Source organism: Haliotis rufescens, unplaced genomic scaffold, assembly GCF_023055435.1.
Source record: "Haliotis rufescens isolate VD_foot unplaced genomic scaffold, xgHalRufe1.0.p SCAF_72, whole genome shotgun sequence".
Lineage (NCBI taxonomy): Eukaryota > Metazoa > Mollusca > Gastropoda > Lepetellida > Haliotidae > Haliotis > Haliotis rufescens.
Genome location: NW_025964364.1, coordinates 381,659 through 404,048, shown reverse-complemented (window position 1 = coordinate 404,048; position 22,390 = coordinate 381,659). Strand labels below are relative to the sequence as shown.

Below are 22,390 nucleotides of genomic sequence, written 5' to 3'. Positions count from 1 at the left end.
TTTATGCATAGGTTGCTTTGTGGACATTTGAGATATAACCAAAACAGTTGCTTTCCATCTTCGGCAATTGACATGATTGACAATAACAATGTCTGTGTCAAGGAGGGGCCCATTCAGAAGCAATCCCATTCTGGTCCTGTACCTGCCTCACATTGTCACGTTGTCACGCTGTCACGCTGTCACGTTGTCCTGAATCAAAGGACCTGTGTGACAATGTCATCATGCCCCCAGTGTAAGCCGGGGAGGGAGGGAGGGGTGGGCAGAGCAGATAGTCATTGTAGAGAGGGAAGTGCAGTCATGTGTGACAATGTCATCATGCCCCCAGTGTAAGCCGGGGAGGGAGGGAGGGGTGGGCAGAGCAGATAGTCATTGTAGAGAGGGAAGTGCAGTCATGTGTGACAATGTCATCATGCCCCCAGTGTAAGCCGGGGAGGGAGGGGCGGGCAGAACAGATAGTCATTGTAGAGAGGGAAGTGCAGTCATGTGTGACAATGTCATCATGCCCCCAGTGTAAGCCGGGGAGGGAGGGAGGGGTGGGCAGAGCAGATAGTCATTGTAGAGAGGGAAGTGCAGTCATGTGTGACAATGTCATCATGCCCCCAGTGTAAGCCGGGGAGGGCGGGGCGGGCAGAACAGATAGTCATTGTAGAGAGGGAAGTGCAGTCATGTGTGACAATGTCATCATGCCCCCAGTGTAAGCCGGGGAGGGAGGGGCGGGCAGAGCAGATAGTCATTGTAGAGAGGGAAGTGCAGTCATGTGTGACAATGTCATCATGCCCCCAGTGTAAGCCGGGGAGGGAGGGGCGGGCAGAGCAGATAGTCATTGTAGAGAGGGAAGTGCAGTCATGTGTGACAATGTCATCATGCCCCCAGTGTAAGCCGGGGAGGGAGGGGCGGGCAGAGCAGATAGTCATTGTAGAGAGGGAAGTGCAGTCATGTGTGACAATGTCATCATGACCCCAGTGTAAGCCGGGGAGGGAGGGGCGGGCAGAGCAGATAGTCATTGTAGAGAGGGAAGTGCAGTCATGTGTGACAATGTCATCATGCCCCCAGTGTAAGCCGGGAGGGAGGGGCGGGCAGAACAGATAGTCATTGTAGAGAGGGAAGTGCAGTCATGTGTGACAATGTCATCATGCCCCCAGTGTAAGCCGGGGAGGGAGGGGCGGGCAGAGCAGATAGTCATTGTAGAGAGGGAAGTGCAGTCATGTGTGACAATGTCATCATGCCCCCAGTGTAAGCCGGGGAGGGAGGGGCGGGCAGAACAGATAGTCATTGTAGAGAGGGAAGTGCAGTCATGTGTGACAATGTCATCATGCCCCCAGTGTGAGCCGGGGAGGGAGGGGCGGGCAGAGCAGATAGTCATTGTAGAGAGGGAAGTGCAGTCATGTGTGACAATGTCATCATGCCCCCAGTGTAAGCCGGGGAGGGAGGGGCGGGCAGAACAGATAGTCATTGTAGAGAGGGAAGTGCAGTCATGTGTGACAATGTCATCATGCCCCCAGTGTGAGCCGGGGAGGGAGGGGCGGGCAGAACAGATAGTCATTGTAGAGAGGGAAGTGCAGTCATGTGTGACAATGTCATCATGCCCCCAGTGTGAGCCGGGGAGGGAGGGGCGGGCAGAACAGATAGTCATTGTAGAGAGGGAAGTGCAGTCATGTGTGACAATGTCATCATGCCCCCAGTGTAAGCCGGGGAGGGAGGGGCGGGCAGAGCAGATAGTCATTGTAGAGAGGGAAGTGCAGTCATGCCTTGAGGTGTGACGGTACATGTTGCACAGCTGCTAACTTCCTGTTAAGCTGTCACAGATTGTCACGCAGGCAACACAGAGTCAAGTCAAATGTCATTTTTGTGCTGAGAGTCGACTATTGAGGTGAGGTGAAATGGGGTTTAACGTTGTGTCCAAGATTATTGCACTTATATAGCAACCATTTCGAAAAAAATCTTTACTCTGTATAAATTACCACCAAAGACAATAAATAGACCTTAATTGTGCACCCCTCCTTTTCAAAAAAGCTGTATCCGCCCATGACGACGTGCATGCACGTGTGTGTGTTTGTGTATGTGTTTAACATGAATACCCCACTCATACACAGTATACTCCAACCGAACAGTCCTTGTTTTATCCCCTTAATGCCGAGCCAGGCAGGGTAACATCAAGTACCATCTTTGAAATTTTTTTTGGTTGACCCGGCCGGGGATGAAACTCCAGTCCTTCCACTCTCCGAGCTGACGTTCTACCACTTGACCATGGAGGTGGTCAGTCTACTATTGATGAACAGACAGTTACAATGTAATCAGCTGATTGCCGTCATCTTGACCGTACTGCATCTGTAGCTCATGGCTTGTTTGCCTCAATGTTGACAATACAGGATATCACGCAAGTGTGTTCTGGTAAGGTAAATATCCTATATTAGAAATAGGCATTGTATTTAGCAAGCCTTCATCATTGCAAATGCCAGTACTGTACAAGCCTAACAAAACCACATGTTGTTGAAGGTGACTCTATGATGATGTAGACTTGTCAGATCTAACAGCTGAGCCTCTGTGTGCCGGTGACTCGGACAACATGGCTGTCTTGTGAGTCTGTAGGATGACTTAACCCCAGTGACCTGCCCAGCTGACAGGTGTGACAGACAGGTGAGTCTGGGGGATGACTTAACCACAGTGAACTGCCCAGCTGACAGGTGTGACAGACAGGTGAGTCTGGGGGATGACTTAACCACAGTGAACTGCCCAGCTGACAGGTGTGACAGACAGGTGAGTCTGTAGGATGACTTAACCACAGTGAACTGCCCAGCTGACAGGTGTGACAGACAGGTGAGTCTGGGGGATGACTTAACCACAGTGAACTGCCCAGCTGACAGGTGTGACAGACAGGTGAGTCTGGGGGATGACTTAACCACAGTGAACTGCCCAGCTGACAGGTGTGACAGACAGGTGAGTCTGGGGGATGACTTAACCACAGTGAACTGCCCAGCTGACAGGTGTGACAGACAGGTGAGTCTGGGGGATGACTTAACCCCAGTGACCTGCCCAGCTGACAGGTGTGACAGACAGGTGAGTCTGGGGGATGACTTAACCACAGTGAACTGCCCAGCTGACAGGTGTGACAGACAGGTGAGTCTGGGGGATGACTTAACCACAGTGAACTGCCCAGCTGACAGGTGTGACAGACAGGTGAGTCTGTAGGATGACTTAACCACAGTGAACTGCCCAGCTGACAGGTGTGACAGACAGGTGAGTCTGGGGGATGACTTAACCACAGTGAACTGCCCAGCTGACAGGTGTGACAGACAGGTGAGTCTGTAGGATGACTTAACCACAGTGAACTGCCCAGCTGACAGGTGTGACAGACAGGTGAGTCTGTAGGATGACTTTACCCCAGTGATCTGCCCAGCTGACAGGTGTGACAGACAGGTGAGTCTGGGGGATGACTTAACCACAGTGAACTGCCCAGCTGACAGGTGTGACAGACAGGTGAGTCTGGGGGATGACTTAACCACAGTGAACTGCCCAGCTGACAGGTGTGACAGACAGGTGAGTCTGGGGGATGACTTAACCCCAGTGACCTGCCCAGCTGACAGGTGTGACAGACAGGTGAGTCTGGGGGATGACTTAACCACAGTGAACTGCCCAGCTGACAGGTGTGACAGACAGGTGAGTCTGGGGGATGACTTAACCACAGTGAACTGCCCAGCTGACAGGTGTGACAGACAGGTGAGTCTGTAGGATGACTTAACCACAGTGAACTGCCCAGCTGACAGGTGTGACAGACAGGTGAGTCTGGGGGATGACTTAACCACAGTGAACTGCCCAGCTGACAGGTGTGACAGACAGGTGAGTCTGTAGGATGACTTAACCACAGTGAACTGCCCAGCTGACAGGTGTGACAGACAGGTGAGTCTGTAGGATGACTTTACCCCAGTGATCTGCCCAGCTGACAGGTGTGACAGACAGGTGAGTCTGGGGGATGACTAAACCACAGTGAACTGCCCAGCTGACAGGTGTGTCAGACAGGTGAGTCGGGGGGATGACTTAACCCCAGTGATCTGCCCAGCTGACAGGTGTGACAGACAGGTGAGTCTGTAGGATGACTTGACCACAGTGAACTGCCCAGCTGACAGGTGTGACAGACAGGTGAGTCGGGGGGATGACTTGACCCCAGTGATCTGCCCAGCTGACAGGTGTGACAGACAGGTGAGTCGGGGGGATGACTTGACCCCAGTGATCTGCCCAGCTGACAGGTGTGACAGACAGGTGAGTCTGGGGGATGGCTTGGCCCCAATCATCTGCCCAGCTGACAGGTGAGTCTGGGGGATGACTTGACCCCAGTGATCTGCCCAGCTGACAGGTGTGACAGACAGGTGAGTCTGTAGGATGACTTGACCCCAGTGATCTGCCCAGCTGACAGGTGTGACAGACAGGTGAGTCTGTAGGATGACTTGACCCCAGTGATCTGTCCAGCTGACAGATGTGACAGACAGGTGAGTCTGGGGGATGGCTTGGCCCCAATCACCTGCCCAGCTGACAGGTGAGTCTGGGGGATGACTTGACCCCAGTGAACTGCCCAGCTGACAGGTGTGACAGACAGGTGAGTCTGGGGGATGACTTGACCCCAGTGATCTGCCCAGCTGACAGATGTGACAGACAGGTGAGTCTGGGGGATGGCTTGGCCCCAATCACCTGCCCAGCTGACAGGTGAGTCTGGGGGATGACTTGACCCCAGTGATCTGCCCAGCTGACAGGTGTGACAGACAGGTGAGTCTGGGGGATGACTTGACCCCAGTGATCTGCCCAGCTGACAGGTGTGACAGACAGGTGAGTCTGTAGGATGACTTGACCCCAGTGATCTGCCCAGCTGACAGGTGTGACAGACAGGTGAGTCTGGGGGGATGACTTGACCCCAGTGATCTGCCCAGCTGACAGGTGTGACAGACAGATGAGTCTGTAGGATGACTTGACCCCAGTGATCTGCCCAGCTGACAGGTGTGACAGACAGGTGAGTCTGGGGGATGACTTGACCCCAGTGATCTGCCCAGCTGACAGGTGTGACAGACAGGTGAGTCTGTAGGATGACTTGACCCCAGTGATCTGCCCAGCTGACAGGTGTGACAGACAGGTGAGTCTGGGGGATGACTTGACCCCAGTGATCTGCCCAGCTGACAGGTGTGACAGACAGGTGAGTCTGGGGGATGACTTGACCCCAGTGATCTGCCCAGCTGACAGGTGTGACAGACAGGTGAGTCTGTAGGATGACTTGACCCCAGTGATCTGCCCAGCTGACAGGTGTGACAGACAGGTGAGTCTGGGGGATGACTTGACCCCAGTGATCTGCCCAGCTGACAGGTGTGACAGACAGGTGAGTCAGGGGGATGACTTGACCCCAGTGATCTGCCCAGCTGACAGGTGTGACAGACAGGTGAGTCTGGGGGATGACTTGACCCCAGTGATCTGCCCAGCTGACAGGTGTGACAGACAGGTGAGTCGGGGGGATGACTTGACCCCAGTGATCTGCCCAGCTGACAGGTGTGACAGACAGGTGAGTCAGGGGGATGACTTGACCCCAGTGATCTGCCCAGCTGACAGGTGTGACAGACAGGTGAGTCTGGGGGATGACTTGACCCCAGTGATCTGCCCAGCTGACAGGTGTGACAGACAGGTGAGTCGGGGGGATGACTTGACCCCAGTGATCTGCCCAGCTGACAGGTGTGACAGACAGGTGAGTCGGGGGGATGACTTGACCCCAGTGATCTGCCTAGCTGACAGGTGTGACAGACAGGTGAGTCTGGGGGATGACTTGACCCCAGTGATCTGCCCAGCTGACAGGTGTGACAGACAGGTGAGTCTGGGGGATGACTTGACCCCAGTGATCTGCCCAGCTGACAGGTGTGACAGACAGATGAGTCTGTAGGATGACTTGACCCCAGTGATCTGCCCAGCTGACAGGTGTGACAGACAGGTGAGTCTGGGGGATGACTTGACCCCAGTGATCTGCCCAGCTGACAGGTGTGACAGACAGGTGAGTCTGGGGGATGACTTGACCCCAGTGATCTGCCCAGCTGACAGGTGTGACAGACAGGTGAGTCTGGGGGATGACTTGACCCCAGTGATCTGCCCAGCTGACAGGTGTGACAGACAGGTGAGTCTGGGGGATGACTTGACCCCAGTGATCTGCCCAGCTGACAGGTGTGACAGACAGGTGAGTCTGGGGGATGGCTTGGCCCCAATCACCTGCCCAGCTGACAGGTGAGTCTGGGGGATGACTTGACCCCAGTGATCTGCCCAGCTGACAGGTGTGACAGACAGGTGAGTCTGGGGGATGACTTGACCCCAGTGATCTGTCCAGCTGACAGGTGTGACAGACAGGTGAGTCTGTAGGATGACTTGACCCCAGTGATCTGCCCAGCTGAAAGGTGTGACAGACAGGTGAGTCTGGGGGATGACTTGACCCCAGTGATCTGCCCAGCTGACAGGTGTGACAGACAGGTGAGTCTGTAGGATAACTTGACCCCAGTGATCTGCCCAGCTGACAGGTGTGACAGACAGGTGAGTCTGGGGGATGACTTGACCCCAGTGATCTGCCCAGCTGACAGGTGTGACAGACAGGTGAGTCTGGGGGATGACTTGACCCCAGTGATCTGCCCAGCTGACAGGTGTGACAGACAGGTGAGTCTGGGGGATGACTTGACCACAGTGATCTGCCCAGCTGACAGGTGTGACAGACAGGTGAGTCAGGGGGATGACTTGACCCCAGTGATCTGCCCAGCTGACAGGTGTGACAGACAGGTGAGTCGGGGGGATGACTTGACCCCAGTGATCTGCCCAGCTGACAGGTGTGACAGACAGATGAGTCTGTAGGATGACTTGACCCCAGTGATCTGCCCAGCTGACAGGTGTGACAGACAGGTGAGTCTGGGGGATGACTTGACCCCAGTGATCTGCCCAGCTGACAGGTGTGACAGACAGGTGAGTCTGGGGGATGACTTGACCCCAGTGATCTGCCCAGCTGACAGGTGTGACAGACAGATGAGTCTGTAGGATGACTTGACCCCAGTGATCTGCCCAGCTGACAGGTGTGACAGACAGGTGAGTCTGGGGGATGACTTGACCCCAGTGATCTGCCCAGCTGACAGGTGTGACAGACAGGTGAGTCTGGGGGATGACTTGACCCCAGTGATCTGCCCAGCTGACAGGTGTGACAGACAGGTGAGTCGGGGTGATGACAATTAAGAAAGAAGTCTGTTTTGCTTATCTAAACTTTATTTCATCACAATAGTTCATGTAAGTTATTATTGATGACACATTTTTTATATCAGTAATCGTTAATATTTCTTCACATCAACGATAACTCCGATTATCGATCTTATTAGGCAGTCCTAGTATGACATCTCTCATATTTCCCATGACTATATACAGTATACTACGCTTATAACAAACTCAAATGGACCACTAATCTTTGTTTGATATAACCGTAGTACGCTATAAGCATATATGCAACATCTATACAGCAAATGGCCGGCACCAAAAATTATGTTTGTTGTATCCGTCAGTTCGTTACAAGTGTGTTCATTATAAAAGTATTTTACTGTTTGTTCATTTAGGGGAGACTCTCACCTTGTTCTGATGGGGAAATTCCTCTTGACACGATGGACCTCATCATTGGGAATGGTAGAAGTTCAAACGCCAACAGCAGAATGGCTGGAAAATAAGGAAAAAATCTTTGAACATGACGAGAACATGCAGTGAAGCAGTCGTGGTTAGGCCAACTCGCTGGTTAGGCCAGACCATTCAGGCACAGCTCACTGTTCCCGTTTACTGGTAATTACCAGTGTTTTAGAAGTGGTATTAGGCTTGGACAAATAATTCATGTGACCATGGTGACTGTCAGTCCCTGTGGACCGGAAAATACCTTATAAATCTTTTTTGTTCAAGAAAACATCAGCAATATACCTGTAAGTATTTTTTTCGAATGAAGTCAGCTTGTCTGTTACCATCATGGCTTCCCCTTGTCTATTTTTAGTGCAAGGAAATAACATTTCGCTTTGTTTCGTGGATACATATCTAAAGCGACTTAGTCTCGAAATATTCCCCAAAAAGAGAGAAAATTGTGACTGAAGTTAGTGTGAATGACATGTAGATCTAACTAAGTTCCTTCAGAGATGACGTCATTGCATTGAACATGATGCTGAAAGAATTAAAACCAGGTACTTTTCATACATTTTGTTATTTGACAAAAATTAGGGGGGACTGACAATTTTTAGACTGGGAGTTTCAAAAGGCAGCGGGAACACTGCAGCTTGACTTGGGTGGAGAGAAACTGAGAGATGTGTGTCCACGACATCAGGTTCATTGTCTTGTCCTTCTGCTCGCTGATCAATGGTCACCTGATTTAAATTAATTGATTTCTGGCAAACATCCCTGCCCATTGCTTCCATGCCTGGGGCACATTAAGCACAAGCTATCACCTCGGTGATGTTTAATCATTAAACTCTCTGCAATATGTATGTGTCAGACACGGAAACAAAAGCCGAATCCCCCCCACTGACTGCTGTCACCAGCAGCAGAAGCAACTTGGGGCCACATTCAAGCTACCTGCAACATCATTTCACCATTGCCTCAGTTGTAATGCAGATCGTTCAGTCTGCCAAATCAATAATTTAATTGCACTACATTGTCAGAATATTAAAATTAAACTGACAAATCTCGTAACGATATTACTACCAATATCAGCTTTGTTTAAATCTGGAAAACCCAATGTCTATATACAAACAGCCTTCTAAGCAAGCTATCAGTGGCAGCCAATCAGAATTAAGTTTAATTACTTGCCTACAGGGGGTGCTTGTGTTTGCTACATCACTTGGAACTCCCCCATCAAGCCAATCAAGAAAATATACGGCACCAAATTTCAAGTTTTGATGTTAAACCGAAACGTCATGGATTCCAATAAACAGCAAATCGTTATCATAATACCTCAAAGTGCGAGACAACAAGCCAACCACTAATATTGTGTTGATGTTTGCAAGTCAATTGAATTTATTATTGTTTCAGATTATGCTTTGTGGTTCAATCAATAACAACATAATTTATGGTGTACTGAACTGGCTACTGAGTGTGGAGAGTCACATGTGAAGGGTTATCATATTATATAGAAGTTGTTTTTGTAATTATGTCAATGTACAAACAAAATAACAGACAAAGGAGACTACGATTTACTTACATCAATAACTGCGTAGACCAATAGATATATACGTGAAATATGATATGAAAGCAGGATTAGGGGGAGAAGAGAATATGTTTTACATTAAAAAAATAATTTGTGGTGTGAGTGAGTTGGTATGCCGTTTTTAACAGTATTACAGTTATATCACGGCGTGTCAGCTTAATGTAGAAGGAAAACCCGAAGCGATGCAGGTCTCAAATGTTTACTACTTTGGTCAAACCCATGGGAATGGAGCTGACAAACCTAGAAATATAACAGGGGTCAAACCAGGTCCGAGTCCACAATCATCGGTAATTTATTATAAAAGACGGACATCAATAAATATGTTGTAAGAATGACCCATACAAAGGCCTATGACTCCCTGTGGCACAGCTTGAGGGCCATGTTGACCCAAGTTTTAAAAGGCTAGGCAAACCCTGCATGATCTCCATTCATTGATTATAATATATCAACTCCCTCAAGCTGTAAATGTAAACCGATAGTCATCTGCAGACACAAAGACTTGAAACAATGGCACATGCTTGAAGTGGCAAAGTTTTGCCTTGATGGATGACCACGTCTCATCAGTAATATTTCTTATGTTTATCCATTAATCCATCCTTGACATAAGACAGCATCACCCTTTATTACAACAAATACGGCACTTTTCTCCCGGGCGAGATCATTTCTGCATCATCACGATCGTGACATCCTATTTATATTTCTGGAACATACACAAAATACTTTTTTTACCAAATATCCAAGATCAATGGTTAACACGTCCAACTAATACAGTATATATATGTTCTGGTAATGCAACTTTCCAACACCTGAGCCTTGAGCTGACAATTTCGCGTCCGTGGTGTACGGGGCAGACACATGCTCACTTCCCTGCTCAGCCGGCAAACATGCGTGGCAAGGCAAGCATGGTACGCTTTATAAAGGGAAATACTCAAACTGGAATATAGCATGGACATTCAACATGGCCACCTGTGGTGTAAATATGCTTTGTTATTTTCCTTCAACGGTTACAGCTTAATCAAACAAGCAAGATGGAAATTGTTCAACAAGGAGCAATTCAGTAATGCTAAGCTGCTTCTGAGGCCTGCAGAACCTGTTTCAGTTAATTCTTGACGTAAATACCAGTTCAGACTAAAATAGTCACATGAGGCATTAAGCGTTGAAAAAGATTGATGAAACATTTCCTCTCATATATGAGGCTTGCAAACCACATTCATTGTTATGAATTTTGATGTTTGGAAGCTGTAGAAGATTAATAAAAAACATTTATGTCAAGCTAAATTAAAATAAAAATTGAAATAACCATTTGAATATTGTAGATTGTTTGAAGCGATATGTAGGCCAGTGCCTTCAAGACTGATCAACATGACGGATCAACAGGAAGAAATACCCTGTCCCAGTGTCTCCAAGACTGAATAACAGGAAGAAATACCCTGTCCCAGTGTCTCCAAGACGGATCAACATGACGGATCAACAGGAAGAAATACCTTGTCCCAGTGTCTAGAAGACTGATCAACATCACGGATCAACAGGAAGAAATACCCTGTCCCAGTGTCTCCAAGACTGAACAACAGGAAGAAATACCCTGTCCCAGTGTCTCCAAGACTGAACAACAGGAAGAAATACCCTGTCCCAGTGTCTCCAAGACTGATCAACATCACGGATCAACAGGAAGAAATACCCTGTCCCAGTGTCTCCAAGACTGAACAACAGGAAGAAATACCTTGTCCCAGTGTCTCCAAGACTGGTCAACATCATGGATCAACAGGAAGAAATACCCTGTCCCAGTGTCTCCAAGACAGATCAACAGGAAGAAATACCCTGTCCCAGTGTCTCCAAGACAGATCAACAGGAAGAAATACCCTGTCCCAGTGTCTCCAAGACTGAACAACAGGAAGAAATACCCTGTCGCAGTGTCTCCAAGACGGATCAACAGGAAGAAATACCCTGTCCCAGTGTCTCCAAGACTGAACAACAGGAAGAAATACCCTGTCCCAGTGTCTCCAGGTCAGAACAACAGGAAGAAATACCCTGTCCCAGTGTCTCCAAGACTGAACAACAGGAAGAAGTACCCTGTCCAAATGTCCGGGACACTGGTTCTCCTTGCCCCAGAATGGGTTTCCAGTGCTGATGGCAACGCCACAACCAACATGGGTACAGCTTGGTGATGTGACTGGTTGTGGCGGGCACAGCTTGGTGATGTGACTGGTTGTGGTGGGTACAGCTTGGTGATGTGACTGGTTGTGGCGGGTACAGCTTGGTGATGTGACTGGTTGTGGCGGGTACAGCTTGGTGATGTGACTGGTTGGGGCAGGCACAGCTTGGTGATGTGACTGGTTGTGGCGGGTACAGCTAGGTGATGTGACTGGTTGTGGCGGGTACAGCTTGGTGATGTGACTGGTTGTGGCGGGTACAGCTAGGTGATGTGACTGGTTGTGGCGGGTACAGCTTGGTGATGTGACTGGTTGTGGCGGGCACAGCTTGGTGATGTGACTGGTTGTGGCGGGCACAGCTTGGTGATGTGACTGGTTGTGGCGGGCACAGCTTGGTGATGTGACTGGTTGTGGCGGGTACAGCTTGGTGATGTGACTGGTTGTGGCGGGCACAGCTTGGTGATGTGACTGGTTTTGGCGGGCACAGCTTGGTGATGTGACTGGTTGTGGCGGGCACAGCTTGGTGATGTGACTGGTTGTGGCGGGCACAGCTTGGTGATGTGACTGGTTTTGGCGGGCACAGCTTGGTGATGTGACTGGTTGTGGCGGGCACAGCTTGGTGATGTGACTGGTTGTGGCGGGTACAGCTTGGTGATGTGACTGGTTGTGGCAGGCACAGCTTGGTGATGTGACTGGTTGTGGCGGGTACAGCTTGGTGATGTGACTGGTTGTGGCGGGCACAGCTTGGTGATGTGACTGGTTGTTGCGGGTACAGCTAGGTGATGTGACTGGTTGTGGCGGGCACAGCTTGGTGATGTGACTGGTTGTGGCGGGCACAGCTTGGTGATGTGACTGGTTGTGGCGGGCACAGCTTGGTGATGTGACTGGTTGTGGCGGGTACAGCTTAGTGATGTGACTGGTTGTGGCGGGCACAGCTTGGTGATGTGACTGGTTGTGGCGGGCACAGCTTGGTGATGTGACTGGTTGTGGCGGGTACAGCTTGGTGATGTGACTGGTTGTGGCGGGCACAGCTTGGTGATGTGACTGGTTGTGGCGGGCACAGCTTGGTGATGTGACTGGTTGTGGCATCGCCCTGTAATCAACCCCTGCTTTGCCTGGCAGACACTTCGCAGGTCAGGACACTGACATGGCTGGACCATGGCTGCAGCAAACAGTGCAAACCTACACGTGTAGCGCCTTTCACAGGTGTTTCACAGGGATTGCAAGTGTGTGAGCTGAGCAGGATTCACATCACAATTCATCTCATCTATTCATCACTCTATTCGTTTTTTCCCAAAATGAGTATGCATTTTGAGATTTAAAAAAATGAAATAATGTTTTAGATGTATATAATAATATGGGCTAGCCATGGAATGGAAATTAGCTCGTAATTGTGTTTCAGAAATTAGCTCTGTTGTACTTGTGCTGAAAAAGCTTCATTGGGTATTTAAACAATTGAGTTTTTCATTTAATGCATGCATTTCTGTACACAAGTTAATTGAAAGTAATTGGGTTTTGAATAGTTTTTTGGGGTATTTTACGCAAATACACACACCTTATCTGTAGCTCCGACAGGCCCAAAGAAAAGGGTAAACAGCAATACTCCAGCTATATGACAGTGGTCTGTAAACAATCGAGTTTGGACCAGACAATTCAGTGATTGACATCATTAGCATTGATCCACACATTTTGGATACGATGACATGCTTCAACCAAGTCAGCGAGTCTGACCACCTTATCATGTTGGTTGCCTCTTACGACAAACATGGGTGGCTGAAGATCATTTATAACCCGGATCTTCACAGGGTAGTCATGTTGGTGACAAGTCACAGTATGATGTCAAACATTCCTGACAGGCTTGCCACAAACACAGCAGCAGGCTAAAAGTTGGAACACAAGATTTACAGTGTAGTGATGACTTCCTGCTTTCTGTTTGACAAGGCCTTGTATCCACCTGCAGTTGTATCATTTGTCAAGGCCTTGTATCCACCTGCAGTTGTATCATTTGACAAGGCCTTGTATCCACCTGCAGTTGTATCATTTGACAAGGCCTTGTATCCACCTGCAGTTGTATCATTTGTCAAGGCCTTGTATCCACCTGCAGTTGTATCATTTGTCAAGGCCTTGTATCCACCTGCAGTTGTATCATTTGTCAAGGCCTTGTATCCACCTGCAGTTGTATCATTTGTCAAGGCCTTGTATCCACCTGCAGTTGTATCATTTGTCAAGGCCTTGTATCCACCTGCAGTTGTATCATTTGTCAAGGCCTTGTATCCACCTGCAGTTACTTGTATCATTTGTCAAGGCCTTGTATCCACCTGCAGTTGTATCATTTGTCAAGGCCTTGTATCCACCTGCAGTTGTATCATTTGTCAAGGCCTTGTATCCACCTGCAGTTACTTGTATCATTTGTCAAGGCCTTGTATCCACCTGCAGTTACTTGTATTATTTGTCAAGGCCTTGTATTCACCTGCAGTTACTTGTATCGTTTGACAAGGCCTTGTATCTACCTGCAGTTACTTGTATCTGTTATCTTGAGTAGTGTGTCCCAAAGGGGATAAGCTGAGATGGAAGCACCAATGCTGACGTGAAGACCACATAGTTAAGCCAGACACATGCACCATACTTTGCATACAGCTTACCACCGACTGTCTTACAATAGAATGTTTAACAGTGATCTCGATTCTAGATTCTAAACTTAACAAGTATTTGTCACAGAGTGACGAAATATCCCCCGCCTGTACACCATCGTACCAAATATGAAGACAATCCAGCGATTAGTTCTTGAGATATTGTGGCAACACCGTTTTCCAACTCCAAAAACAGATTTGCCTGCTGTGACCTTGAAAATGGGGTCAAGGTCACCAAATCTGACAGGTGTATGCGGTGTCTGTATATACACTATAGTTCCAAATATGAAGACAATCCAGCGATTAGTTCTTGAGATATCGCGGCAACACCGTTTTCTAACTCCAAAAGCAGATTTGCCTGCTGTGACCTTGACAATGGGGTCAAGGTCACCAAAACCGACTGGTGTCTGCGGTGTCTGTATATACACCATAGTTCCAAATATGAAGACAATCCAGTGTTTAGTTCTTGAGATATCGCGGCAACACCGTTTTCCAACTCCAAAAGCAGATTTGCCTGCTGTGACCTTGAAAATGGGATCAAGGTCACCAAAACCGACTGGTGTCTGCGGAGTCTGTATATACACCATAGTTCCAAATATGAAGACAATCCAGTGTTTAGTTCTTGAGATATCGTGGCAACACCGTTTTCCAACTCTAAAAGCAGATTTGTCTGCTGTGACCTTGAAAATGGGATCAAGGTCACCAAAACCGACTGGTGTCTGCGGAGTCTGTATATACACCATAGTTCCAAATATGAAGACAATCCAGTGTTTAGTTCTTGAGATATCGCGGAAACACCGTTTTCTAACTCTAAAAGCAGATTTGTCTGCTGTGACCTTGAAAATGGGATCAAGGTCACCAAAATCGACTGATGTCTGCGGAGTCTGTATATACACCATAGTTCCAAATATGAAGACAATCCAGTGTTTAGTTCTTGAGATATCGCGACAACAAACAGGTGGGACGTACGGACGGACGTACGGACGGACGGTCGTGAATACTATATCCCCCGCTTCGCGCTTTCGCGCGGCGGGGGATAATAAGAAGAGCCAGATCTTTTGTATATGACAGTTTTTCCTGTTACTGTGTGAATGATTTTCACCCAAATCTATTGATGCATATCACCTGTAGGCCACATCAAGTCCTCACAAGGATGTCAGTTCATTTGACTGTCATATCATGGTATCATGAACTGAGTGAGTCTATCTTGACTTAGTAACCACACACCGATCCACATCATAGTTTAGCGAACCATGGCACACTCTGTAACATCACACTTAGATTCTCTAATGTCTGATACAAACAACACAGCGAGCAGTATGAATCTCATGCAGTGCATTTGTTCAGGCAGGCATTCTCATACAGGTCTCAGGCCCAGGGCACCGTTCCACAAAGCGATCTAAGCGCTACGACTATCGTAAGCCAGTGTTAAAGTATGGGACATACGATCACCTTAGCGCTAAGATGGCTTTATGGAACGGGGCCCAGGGCCCTTCACCATTTACACAGAATCAGACAGTTTAAAGCATTATCAAATAGTATCATTAACATTCATAACACTAACTTGCCAACAGTGGTTTGGACTAATGACATCATTGTCCCCAGAAGAACAAAAACACCTGTATCTCCATGCAGAAAGAATTGCCCAACCTGTAAGCATGGGTAACTCTGTAGTGTATTTGTGAAATCTGACCCTTGTCATGCCCCAGGCAGTGGAGGCCCCATGACTCCAGGGCTGAGACACAAGTCATAGATATGATGCACAATCCATCTGTGATGTCTGCTTGCCCGAATACATGTACTTATCCAGTGTATCAAGGACCAGGTCGTCCTCCTGTCCACAGTCCCTGCCTTGCGGCATGATCGTAAACATTAACCCACCACGTCGCCAGCCAACAGCTAGGCGTGTACATCTCACCATGCTAACTACATGTGAACCAACAAACAACCCTGATTACAACACAGCAACCAAACTGAGAAATTATCTTGGTCCCCAATGTCAGGAGTACAAAAAATATGAACTGCACATTGACTCGAATATCACACACAGAGTTTACTGAAACCTTGCATCATGATGATGGACTGTACTTGAAGGAGCCCTCGAGGTATTTCCATGCCCGTCAGTGAACGTAATACATCTACCTGACCTGGTCTTGACTGGAAACTGTCCACTGACCAAAATGATGGATTACCAGCCCACAATTAACACTGATAAAGTCTATCTCTTGACAGTCAAGTTGACAATATTTGCACAGACCCTTGAGTCTGTTGTGGGTTTGACAAATCTCCTCTGTCCACCAACAGGAGCTGCCTCTCAGAAATATTACATAGAGGGGAATGTCCGAGTAACTCTCTATTATTTAAAAATAATGGAGCAGTGGCCCATTATTTATAAGGAATGGAGAGTTATGAGGATATTCCCCTACTTAAAACACATCTCTACTTTTACAATTTGACAAAACATTCTAAAGAGCCATGAAACATGCAGAGTATGGATCAGCCTTGAAGGAGCATAGCCACAGCGGCAGAGAATACAATCAACTCTCCATTCCCTGAAACTAATGGAGCGCTCAAACAATAGAATGACGTCACAGGTGTGTTTTAATAATCCCTGAACACTTGCTAGACAACTACAGTTACACATTTTCATGGTTAATCATGTGTTACTGTGTCAACCAGTCTGTGACTTTAGCCACTTGTCCGAAGCCTATGTGCAGTAAACTATCTTGTGGTCTTGTATCAGCCCATACACATGACACAGTAACACTAAGATCTACTGAGAATGATGTTGATTGACAGGTTCAAGCTGGTAGTCTAAAAAGATTTTGGCACAGACTGTTAACCATGTACTTCCAAATTATGTTGTATTCTGTGTTAAAAGTAAACTAAACATGGCTAAATAAGGAGACCTACATTTCATATTTTCATTAGTCAGTTGGATCAAAATTATTTGTCTTGACTGATTTTATCATGTTAAGTTTAGGTGTGCTTTTCCAGTGGGTCAACAGATTTGTTCAGTGGGTCAACGTGTTTGTCAAGCCTGCTTCACTCCCTGCCTATAACCTTATCAAGTGACCTCTTCTGAATCCAGGGAAGTTCTGCTAGAGTGGATCGAGCACAAAACACAAGTTGGCTGAGTGGGTGAGTGAGTCAAGTTTGATGCTACATCAGCAGCAGGCCAGCAGTATCATGGCAGGGGACACCGGAAATGGCAGGGGACATCGGAAATGGCAAAGAAAAACCGGAAATGGTCGGGGACACCGGAAATGGCAGGGCACACCGGAAATGGTCGGGGACACCGGAAATGGCAGGGGACACCGGAAATGGCAGGGGACACCGGAAATGGCAGGGGACACAGGAAATGGCAGGGAACACCGGAAATGGTCGGGGACATCGGAAATGGTCGGGAACACCGGAAATGGCAGGGGACACCGGAAATGGCAGGGGACACAGGAAATGGCAGAGGACACCGGAAATGGCAGGGGACATCGGAAATGGCAGGGGACATCAGAAATGGCAGGGGACATCAGAAATGGCAGGGGATACCATGCAGAAATGGCTGGGGACACCGGAAATGGCAGGGGACACAGGAAATGGCAGAGGACACCGGAAATGGCAGGGGACATCGGAAATGGCAGGGGACATCAGAAATGGCAGGGGACATCAGAAATGGCAGGGGATACCATGCAGAAATGGCAGGGGACACCGGAAATGGCAGGGGACATCAGAAATGGCAGGGGACATCGGAAATGGCAGGGGACATCAGAAATGGCAGGGGATACCAGAAATGGCAGGGGATACCAGAAATGGCAGGGGATACCAGAAATGGCAGGGGACATCAGAAATGGCAGGGGACATCAGAAATGGCAGGGGATACCATGCAGAAATGGCAGGGGACACCGGAAATGGCAGGGGATACCAGAAATGGCAGGGGACACCGGAAATAGCAGGGGACAACGGAAATGGTCGGGGACATCGGAAATGGTCGGGGATACCGGAAATGGCAGGGGACATCGGAAATGGTCGGGGACATCGGAAATGGTCGGGGATACCGGAAATGGCAGGGCACATCGGAAATGGCAGGGATACCAGAAATGGCAGGGGACACCGGAAATGGCTGGGGACACCGGAAATGGCAGGGGATACCGGAAATGGCAGGGGATACCGGAAATGGCAGGGGACATCGGAAATGGTCGGGGACACCGGATATGGCAGGGCACACCGGAAATGGTCAGGGAAACCGGAAATGGCAGGGGACACCAGAAATGGCATGGGACACCGGAAATGGCAGGGGACACTGGAAATGGTCGGGGACATCGGAAATGGTCGGGGATACCGGAAATGGCAGGGCACATTGGAAATGGCAGGGGACACCGGAAATGGTCGGGGACACCGGAAATGGCAGGGACATCGGAAATGGTCGGGGACACCGGAAATGGCAGGGGACACCGGAAATGGCAGGGGACACAGAAAATAGCAGAGGACACCGGAAATGGCAGGGGACATCGGAAATGGCAGGGGATACCATGCAGAAATGGCAGGAGACATCAGAAATGGCAGGGGATACCAGAAATGGCAGGGGACACCGGAAATAGCAGGGGACATCGGAAATGGTCGGGGATACCGGAAATGGCAGGGCACATTAGCAATGGCAGGGGACATCGGAAATGGTCGGGAAAATCGGAAATGGTCGGGGATACCGTAAATGGCAGGGCACATCGGAAATGGCAGGCGACACCGGAAATGGTCGGGGATACCAGAAATGGCAGGGGATACCATGCAGAAATGGCAGGGGACACCGGAAATGGCTGGGGACACCGGAAATGGCAGGGGATACCAGAAATGGCAGGGGACACCGGAAATGGCAGGGGACACCGGAAATGGCAGGGGATACCGGAAATGGCAGGGGACACCGGAAATGGCAGGGGACACCGGAAATGGCAGGGCACATCGGAAATGGCAGGGCACATCGGAAATGGTCGGGGACACCGGAAATGGTCGGGGACACCGGAAATGGCAGGGGACACCGGAAATGGCAGGGCACATCGGAAATGGTCGGGGACACCGAAAATGGCAGGGCACATCGGAAAATGGCAGGGCACATCGGAAATGGTCAGGGACACCGGAAATGGTCGGGGACACCGGAAATGGCAGGGGACATCGGAAATGGCAGGGGACACCGGAAATGGGCTTCACACATGGTCCCCTTGTGGGGTTTCAAAGGGAGCACTTTAACAACCGTAGAAATTCCGAGGGAGGGACAGGGTAGGGTTAGGGGTGGGGGCAGTTGTGTGGGTGTTAAGACAAGTCAGGGTTAGGGGTGGGGGCAGTTGTGTGGGTGTTAAGACAAGTCAGGGTTAGGGGTGGGGGCAGTTGTGTGGGTGTTAGGACCAGTCCAGAGTACCAGGGTTAGGGGTGGGGGCAGTTGTTTGGGTGTTAAGACAAGTCAGGGTTAGGGTAGGGGGCAGTTGTGTGGGTGGTAAGACCAGTCCAGAGTACCAGAGTTAGGGTTAGGGGTGGGGGCAGTTGTTTGGGTGTTAGGACCAGTCCAGAGTACCAGGGTTAGGGGTGGGGGCAGTTGTTTGGGTGTTAAGACAAGTCAGGGTTAGGGGTGGGGGCAGTTGTGTGGGTGGTAAGACCAGTCCAGAGTACCAGGGGAAACCTTATTTTTCACTTTTCACCTGTCAAGAGTTTGTAGCTAGTCCTGAACCATAACAAAATGTTTACAATGTTATGAGATCTTTACTTGTCCTCAGCACAAAATATTTAGCAGTTTGAATTTCGAAGGCTGCCTTTAACATGTTTAACCACTATGCTACCCAACCATCCCTCACTGTTGGTAAGTTGGGTGGAACCGCACTTGGAACAATTTTCAGTCTTATCATGGCATATATAACATGTCAGCTCACAGACTTCTCTGCTGCCTAGCTTCAGCATGTATTCAGCATAGCTTCAGGTCAAGATGTAATTACTACATTAGACAGCAGACATAGTGTCTGTGATTAGGGTAATGATTAACTGTAAGATTAATTGATATATAATAAGCTACTCCAGTTGGCAGAGACACGACTTGGTGTTTGAATGACCTAAAAGAAACTTGCTGCAACCATGGCAACTGCTTATTTGCCTTTAAATGGGGGAGGAAGGCAAACAAGGCATAAGTTTTAGATTTTAGCACTGGTGAAAGTGTTGAGTACAAGTATGGTGCTCACCAGGACCCCAACACACTTGATGCAGCATCAGTGGATCCTGGTATGACAAGGGGATGCAAATCCAGTATCTAACACAACTGTGCCACCAGAGATGGTAGACGAATGTTTTAATACATACATGATTGACAGCTGTTCAGTTTTGTTTGTTTCTTTGTTGTTTATCGCCACACTCAGCAATATTCCAGCTATATGACAGTGGTCTGTAAATAATTGAGTCTGGACCAGTGATTGACATCATGAGCATCGATCCACGCAATGGGGATGACTACTCATTCCCATTAGTTGCCTCTTACGACAAGCATAGATGCCTTTTACGGCAACCATGGGATGCTGAAGACCTATTCTATCCTGGATCTTCACGGGTCGACAGTTGTTTTGTCTTCATTTGTTCCCAATGATAGGGCTTCTTCTAACTTACAGAATTAGTGAGTGTTGAAAGCAAATTGTTAATTTCTACACAGACTTAACCTTATTTGACTTACCAAAATATAAAATTGTTTCATTATGAACAACAGCAATCCAGAGGGTGCCCAGGGCCTTGGAGAAGTATCCAATGAAGGCGATGTTTGATTCTGTCAGGAACCTCCTCATTATCGGTGGACTCAGCGCCACGGCCGCCGCTGCCACGGCCATGATGACGGACAAGAACAGGCCGATCTTTACATATGGCCCAGGCCCCGTCACATCCGTACGCCAGGAATACAAATACGGCTGTCCACTAAGATACAACACTAAGACATTCTCCTGGCCAATATGCACTGCGGCGTACGTCTGGAAAGCTAAAATGGCCATCCAGACTTTAATCAGGCCTCGGTTTTTACAACAGTTGAATATTTTGGCCATGGGTGCAAACAAATCTTTGCAACAATTTCCAGTCCTTCTGTGTCGAACCGGTCGGTCTGCTTCGCTGAGTGGGCACTCCTGTACCAGGAAGAAGGATATCAAGAAGGCGATCACTCCACAGATCAAAGTGAACCAAAATGGTTGCAAAAATCCACTGGACTTGACCCAGAATCCAACCATGATATTACCAAGAGCATATGCACCGCCGTTCAAAAACTCCTGGATAGCAAGGCGCGAGGCTCTTTGATTTGGTTTAACGCTGTTAATCGCAAAATAAGTTGATCCAGCCAAGAAGGCAGTCATACTCCCACTGATTCCCCTGAGGGCCGACGCCATAAACAGGCCATCCAGGTTCCATCCAGTGTACAGAATCAGAACATAGATGAGAGAATGTGCAACACTCCCCAGCGAGGGAAGCCACAGAAGGATCTTCCGTCTACCTGTTCTGTCACTGACAGCCCCCAGGATGAGGACGGTGATGATGGCCGGTAAACCCTCCGCAATCTGGAGTCCTAACACTGCGAGCACACTTTCCTGCTGAGCCTCGTGCCAGGAGCTTGTCTCATTCCCACTCATGCCTTTCTGGATGTCTATCAAGTTGAGGTTATGTTTTTTGTGGATTTGGTCTTGAACATATTCCTGGAATAACGGCAGAGACATGTGCCGCGAGAGAAAGAAACAAAACAGGGCAGCGTCTACAAAATAGCCCTGAATAAAATCCACACACGCAAATAATTTCCTTGTTAAACCCTGTACGGGTGTCGTCTGCTCCTCGCCCTGCGACATGTTGTCCACTCCACAATACTGACCACGCTGTCCTGGGTTTTAGAGAGGCATTAGTAATCCACTGTCTCACTCCTGAAACTAACCACACAGCATATTCGTTACGTCACAGTATTTACCATCCTCCGGAATGACTCACGGCCATATTTTGAATTGAAGCGTTGAGGCCACTAGATTAGATTGTGTCATCGCAAGTTCATTCATGGAGAACATCTGGCACGCCCTCTGGCAGGTGCCCGCTAAGAACGATAACTCTGGGAAATAGAATTTGCGCATTGCAGCTGCTTTGACATTTACAAAATAAATTGTCGGTTACTGTAATTATTGTTAAAAGTGACAAACTTTGAATCACAAAATGAGCAATTTATACGATAACTATTCCCCCATAAAATATTTATGGAAAATGGAAAATCATAATTCTGACCAAACAACGAAGTTAAGCGTACCATACGTTTGTGTTCAATAAAACGAATATTTCACTGCTCTCTTTCCAAATATTGATGCTTATATAAACCACAGTTTTTAGATATATAAGAAAGTTACTAATAA

General features: G+C 48.5%; 1 protein-coding gene across 2 annotated transcripts in view; it reads right to left on the bottom strand.

The window, feature by feature from the left end:
- LOC124125389 (proton-coupled folate transporter-like) overlaps positions 1–22,054 on the bottom strand; it is a 35,275-nt gene extending 13,221 nt beyond the window's left edge. For both annotated transcript variants that reach the window (XR_007219230.1, XM_048388526.1), the window contains exons 1-2: positions 20,698–22,054; positions 7,615–7,698 (exon numbers count right to left, since the gene is read on the bottom strand). Coding sequence is in view for 1 of the 2 variants with exons in the window: in XM_048388526.1 (XP_048244483.1) it covers positions 7,615–7,698; positions 20,698–21,844 (1,231 nt within the window). In the remaining variant the exon portion in view is untranslated. The remainder of the gene's footprint in view (positions 1–7,614; positions 7,699–20,697) is intronic.
- Between the last annotated feature and the right edge of the window lie 336 nt (positions 22,055–22,390).